This window comes from Formica exsecta, unplaced genomic scaffold (assembly GCF_003651465.1).
Source record: "Formica exsecta isolate Colony F162 unplaced genomic scaffold, ASM365146v1 scaffold421, whole genome shotgun sequence".
Lineage (NCBI taxonomy): Eukaryota > Metazoa > Arthropoda > Insecta > Hymenoptera > Formicidae > Formica > Formica exsecta.
In genome coordinates this window covers 870,336-877,287 of record NW_021851451.1, presented here as the reverse complement: position 1 = coordinate 877,287, position 6,952 = coordinate 870,336, and the positions used below count along the sequence as shown (strand labels likewise).

General features: G+C 46.4%; 1 protein-coding gene across 26 annotated transcripts in view; it reads right to left on the bottom strand.

Annotated features, from left to right (window-relative positions):
• The window catches only part of LOC115240201 (broad-complex core protein), a 70,891-nt gene that overhangs the window by 45,646 nt on the left and 18,293 nt on the right, over positions 1-6,952 (bottom strand). For 9 of the 26 annotated variants that reach the window (XM_029815192.1, XM_029815197.1, XM_029815190.1 and 6 more), the window contains 4 exons: positions 3,347-3,548; positions 3,079-3,270; positions 1,736-2,336; positions 1,062-1,121 (listed from right to left, as the gene is read on the bottom strand). In XM_029815192.1, coding sequence (XP_029671052.1) covers positions 1,062-1,121; positions 1,736-2,336; positions 3,079-3,270; positions 3,347-3,532 — 1,039 coding nt within the window. In that variant the 5' untranslated portion in view covers positions 3,533-3,548. The other 17 variants (XM_029815208.1, XM_029815216.1, XM_029815212.1 and 14 more) reach the window with 13 other exon arrangements.

Sequence of the window (6,952 nt, the reverse complement as noted above, 5' to 3'; positions counted from 1 at the left end):
TATATTTTTAATATAAAAACCGCTCTATCCTATTTTGAAATTATCGTAACTTTAGCATTACATTTATGCAAATTCTTTTTGAAATCTTGTGAATAATAAATCCTCAATTTCTTGCAATTTTCTTCCGAGACACAACCGAATAGTAAATGAAAAACACATGTATTGTATCTCTACATTTTTTACACCACGCATAAAAAGTTACGTAAATCTTTCTATTTGTCAAAGTATCTTTAAAGTACAGGTAAATTGAGCATATCGAACGCAATCAAACGCGTGTATGACGTTCCTGATGCGTAATAAATATGTAACGTAATAAAGCACACTTGCGAAACGTACCGGTGTTGTGGATTTATCTCTTATATATGAAACGTAGATAAACCATAATGTAATAATTAATTGGACTGCGCATATTCGAGCGTATTTGAGCGTATTTGAGCGTTAACGAGCGTGAGTTACAATCGGGCGAGCTTACTTGCGTCGAATTTTATAAGATACGAGCTTTTGAGAATTAATGCTCACGAGCTCGATCGTATCCCGTTCTCAGATCGTGGAGCCAAATGCAGCTCCGCGTAGTACATGATTATTTTTTTTTATGATATGCAAAATGTAGGCGAATCGTATATGGTGCCGTATAGTAATGATGATATCGATGATTTTTGGAACGCATGCCAATTAGAAGAGACTTAATAATTTTCCAAGCAGATAGTAGTGCTCTTTCACCGCAACCAGTAAACATTTTCATTCTCGTAAAATTTGTGTGTGATTTGGTTAGTTTGATATAACTGCACAAGTCCTTAGTTACTTTTTATTAGAGCGAGACCGCTACATCGCGCGTACGATCGAGGCGCGATGCCGCGATGTATCGACTGTCAGTAGAAGAATAATAAGGTAGCGCAGAGTGCCCTTAAAAAAATCAAAAGAACGCACATTGACGTTTCTACGGTCGCGTGATAACAAGTGCAATAAATATACAGCGGGAGCGTGGTATATATACAAGCAATTCTAATGATTTCGAAAGGGCAGAGAGCTAAAAAAAAAAAGAAGAGAGACAAGTTTCTTACCTTGCGAAGTACCCGCCAGATCCGGTGTTTGCAAGCCATGGCTCAATCCTGGAAATTTCACTATCGTCACACGTAGTAACGGCGATGCCATCGCGTGTAGAAACCCAACAACGGCCTGTACGCAATTTCGCAATTGAAAAAGAAAAACGCAATGCTGAGACAAGGATAAGCGACGAGGGGGAAATTGACTATCGCGAATGCCGATGCAAAAATCTCCGAGCCGAAGCTTTAGTTGCACAAATGATATTCAATAAAAAATATAAATCGCTAACAAAAGTTCAAATATATATTTTTTTAATATACAAAATAAAAATTCTGAGAGAGAGAGAAAAAAAGAGTAGCTATTCAAGCCGCGATTACGCATACTTTTACGAACGATATTGGAAGTAATACTGAAAAAATTATGCGCTGCAACAAGACGAATCGCGTATGCTTAACTTTTAAGCGCGAAACATTAAATGTAGTTTTGTTTAAGAAAAAAAATCTAGACGCGACGTGTGCATAATATTAATTTTTTCAGCGTTTATCAGACAATCTCGAAATGATTAAAGCAAACAAACTAGCATCGAAAGAAGGGTCGGAAGGGCCGGTATTATAGCGGGATCGATTTATCCGGCGCGTAAATTGATTTGTGCGTACAGGCCCGCCTTGGAATCGTCGCGCCCCCGACGTACCTGACAATGGTGTGTGATCGGTGGTGAGCGCCGCCATGCTAAAGTTGAAGCTGCCGGGGGTCGACGTGAAGAGCTTGCTCTCCGGCAAAAAGTTCTGCGCCCCGGACGTGTGTTCCGGTTCCGGCTCGTGCTCGTTGCTGCTCGCTGACGCGGGCGGTCGATCCGAGGCCGCGGCCCCGGAATCGGACGAATCCTCGTTGTTGCCGGCGTTGGCGCCCCCGTTGCCGCCGGTGAGCTCCAACGGCTCGCACTTTATATTGTCCTCGACCAGGCTGTTCTCGTCGTGCACCCCGTTGCCCTCCACCTTGGTCGACAGGTGATTGCTCTTGACCATCGAAAAGTCCGTGGGCGTGGCGTCGTTGTTGTTGAGCGGCGGCGATGGTACCCGCGGTCTCTTGGCCGTCTCATCGTGCGGATCCGGGGTGCGTCTCTCGGGTGCGTTACGGCGTATCTGGGCACGGCGCAGTAACTGTTGCACCGTGGTCGGCGTCGGGGTCACGGGTGTGGGCGGCGAGCCGCCACGAGGGAAGACGATCTCCTCCGTCTTGTCGTGGAACGGCAGGTGATTGCCGCCGGCTGCCAGTGCGCGGACATGCGACAGCTGTTAACGAAAAACGAAACGGGAACGATAGATGATAATTATATAGGGCTACACGGGAAACACACGTATGGACGGACAAACGTAATTATCGAGATCGTATCCGAATGTATCGCTCGGATTCGGATTTGTCGTTTAATCGATCGACAAATCGTTCGGATTGAAAATGACAGTTTTGCTCGGGCGTACAAATTGCAGAGTTTCGCAATACGTATCGCGATACCTATCGGTATCCGAGATATTTTTCGGTCGAATGTACGATTTTCACGGACAAGTCGAACGAGCCGCTTTATCTTTGTTATTGACCTATGACAATTACGAATTCGAAATCAAGATAGACGCGTTCCGCATCACGAGATATCGCGCGAAAGCCTTTCGCCCATAGTAATGTCTATTGCCGATAACGTATGTATAAGATATGTATTATTCGAGCTTTCGAAGGAAAGATACGAGGGACGTTACACGGCCATGTGTTTATATGTACACGTGCGATACGCGCACGTGAGTGTATAAATAAAAGTATACATACAATGCGAACACATACGACGAATTTACGTTACTACACACACACACACGCACGCACACATACACACTCCTGCCAAGGTTTAAAGCCATGTAATTGCGGCGTGCTCGATTTCGGACGCTACAGACACGTAGTTCTGTGAAGAAAAGAAAAAACAGAACAGAAGAGAGGAAAATAACGACGCTTTCAATCCCCCGTAATTGTATCCCCCGAAGACGTTACCTCGTCTCTGTCGGTTTGGTCGGCCTGTTGCGTGAGGCCCGATACCCTGAGGACCTCCGCGGTCTTTAGAAAACTACTGAGAGAACGCTGATGCACGTTCACCTCGCCGTGATAAATAAACTCCACTAAGGCATGTAAGTCGCTGAATGCTACATCCTGGAGCACTATCACTGGGTGCTTGCACGGTGTGCTCTGAAAGGGCGAAAAATTGGTATAGAGAAAATTCGCGCGAACGTCTTTAGCGCGACGCAAGAGGGTGAAGTCTTACCTTGAGCAATTCTCTAAAATACGGGCTACAGGCGGAGAGAACGACGCGATGGGCTTTCAGGCTTTTGCCGTCGCAGGCCAGCGTCACGTCCACAAAGTCCTCATCGTCCCGAAGATTTTCAAACGCCGAGGTTATGCTGCTCTGGTAATTGTTCCATCGCAGACAGAAATGTTGTGTATCTACCATCGTTGTGTCTATTCACCTGCAACGAGAAAGTAAACGGCTGCTGCTACCGATCGGACGGAAATCAATCACTTAGGATCTAACGCGAGGACGGCGGCGCGCGCGACGACGGAGCTTTTGTCCGCTAAGCGTTATTAAACGCGACGCGCGAATGTGTAATTGAATTTTCGGCTACGACCCGGCTAGTGCACATCGATAAGCTTGTAAACTGATAATTTTAGATAAGTCCAATTTCGACATTCGAAAACACAATTGCAACATGTACATATATTCCACTGATATCTGAATCGCAATTGCATGTCCCGCGATATTCTCGTGATAAATTAAAGGTTGACTATAAAATTAAAAGAGAAAAAAAGAAGAAAACAAAAAATTTGCGAGAGCGTTGGAGGGAAAAGCAAGCGATTAGATATACGAAAATTTATTCCTGCATTATGTAACGCATATTTTTAATTCATCTATTAATGAGAAAAAAGTTAGTTCTTGATAACCCATTACTTTTCTGTACGTAAATTTATTACGATTATATAATTCGAGATTTATATTATGTAAAATTGTGAGATTTATCGATCTTAGGAAAGAGTCGGAAGATTGAAATTGTGTAAAAAGAAAAAAAAAATTAATTGTATAGAAACGTAAGAACAAAAACGCGCATGACGTGATAATACAAATAATGTTTAATGTTCCTTTACATCCGCATAATCGTATAAGTAATCATCTAAAAATGATATTATGTAAGATACATAAAGATATATATCGTATATTTATATTCGTTACACGGCAATAGTATGACATAACGAATTGTTGAAATGTCACGGAAGGAGTGGAAATATTGCGTAGCTGAACTTACCGCGAAACGGGAAAGATAGAAACGTTTATTTGCCCAATTGCGTAGAAAGACAGGCGTATAAAAGGAATAAAATCTAGGAGGCGCGCACTGAGCAAATTACCGCTTCGCTATACAGGAAAATTAGGTCGTCAAGCCGGAGCCAATTCAAAGAAAGAGAGAGAGAGTGAGAGAGAGAGAGAGAGTACGTTGATTAAATAATTCTCCGCTACTTATAAAAGCGGGAGCACTAAATGTACGCTGATAGTGTTATCTTAGCATAATGATAAAAAAAAAAAAGATCTTAAAACAAATTTACAGAACGCTCGCGTGTGAGTGTGTGTGCCGGCGCAAAACTAGGAGAGATGATGGGCTGGAGCATTTAATGAGCGGCAAAGCGGTCTCGCATTTTCTGCGACGGGAAATCGAAAACGATAATTATTCATGGCCGACGCGTTTTATTGCTTTTAAAAGTAACAGAATCTGCATAACGGATACGGGAGAATCTATTTTTGTACACCGAATTATCGTATATCGTATATCGATAACGAACCTCGTCGATTTAAACTTGTTCCGGTCACGCGTGTTTTTTTTTCCCGAGTCGCGCAATAAAAAAAGAAAAAAGAATTTAAAACAACATAAGATGATAGAATCAGCAACGGGAGAGAGAGAGAGATAGAGAAACGTTTGTGTATCTCCTACTTTCTTAATCGTACCGATTTCTCTACGCGCGTAGATATTGTTCCACGAATTTTTAAAGTGTCGCTATCGCATCCTGCTAAAATTACATGTGACGAATCCGACAGATAACTTTGCCACCGAACATTGTTTGATAACAGACAAAAACGCGCGATGGTCTCTCGTACGTTCGTTTGCGTTGATAAAGCGAAGAAAAAAATATACAACTTTCAGTTTACGACTAGTCGCTCGCTTCATTGCCGGCGGGACGAACGAATAGCGTTATATACTATTTACACAGTTTACACATACCAGAGCCGGGAATAGGGGGAGAGGGGCGCGGAGGGAAGCCGGTACGGGCCGCGAATAATCGCGAGCGTGATTATGCGAGAGCGCGGGGAATTTGGCGGGATGAATCTTTGAAATTGCATATGTCACATATTATTATTATATCGCACTCTTGCCAAGATAGATGAGAAGCGGCACACGTTCGCACACGCGATCGATCGATCGACCGATCAAAATCTCTGTCGGGGAGAGATCCTCTCACAATGGGATAGATATACCTTCTCACATACACACACGCACATACACGACTGACAGAGGAGAGCTCTCACAATGACGCGGGTAGTTTCCTCAAGGCACGCTCGGCCGGCAACCCGAGCGCGAATCACAGTCTGCCGAATCCGGACGCGTTATCACGAAGGAACACGTATCGGCCGTCATGCCGCGTAAGCTAATGACCGAAACGAGGAGTCAAATACACGACGATGACGGTGGTGAGACGACGCTCGATTATCTCGGCGAGAAAAAATAAAAGCCGAGCACACTTGACACTCACGATGAAGAAATCGGCCGCGAATTCGCGCGACGAGTACCTCTTCGCCTCGTGAGAAGATCTAGTCCTACGCGATCGATCCCGGCGAATCCTGCGTGATACCTGCGTGATCGACCTGCGTGATCGACACGCGTATGGCAACGCGCGTGAGATCGCGGGAGTGGGATAGATTCCGTGTATCGTCGCGTATATCTCCGCAGCGCGGAAACGGATTCGCGCGAGATTTAGGACGGCGAGCGCGAGGAGACGTACGGGCGAGAGAGGATATCGGTAAATACACTTGAAATAAATACTAAACGATTTTGTCGTTCCTTCCTTCCTTCCTTCCTGCGCGTGTGGATCATCCTCCTACCCCTCCTCTCCCGCCATCGCGCGCACCAACCACCACCACCGCCCCCACGCCGTCGCCGCCGCCCGAACTGTCGGCCACACCGAAAGTGATCGCGATCAAACGGGGACGGTGGAGCGCGAGCGCGAGCGGGAGCGGGAGCGGGAGACAGAGACAGATGGGTAGGGACGAGACGTTAGAGTGACAAGGATCGAGGCAGGATCGAGCGCGTCGCGACTTTTGCGCTTGCCGCGCGCGCGAGATCCGCGGCTCATCCGCGTGATACGCGGATGCCGACGTCCGCGAGATCGTGATCGACGATCGTGAGAGGACTGTCGTCCGGGTCACATGCCACAGTATAAAAGGGAAGATCGCGCAAATAGTATCGCGACACGGCAGCACGACGACGACGAAGACGACGACGACGACGATGACGATGGCAGTGGCGGTGGCGGTGGCGACGACGACGACGACGCGATATCTTTTGCACTTTAACTGGGGGCGCCGCAAGCAGTCACCGCAGCAGGCTCCTTCCTCGTCGCATACCGTGCGCGAGCGAGCCGAGCGACCGACCAACCCCTAAAACGTCACGTCACGACTGTGCGACTCTGTTCGCGGAGAAGGCGCCGTGCTTCCCTCCCGTCTCGCGAGGCCGCACGAAAATGTACGAAAAGCCGGCGATCGTCGTCGCCGTTACGAGAACGGGACGAGAGCAAGAGGGAGAGGGCGGTGGAGACGGAGGACGAGGGAAAG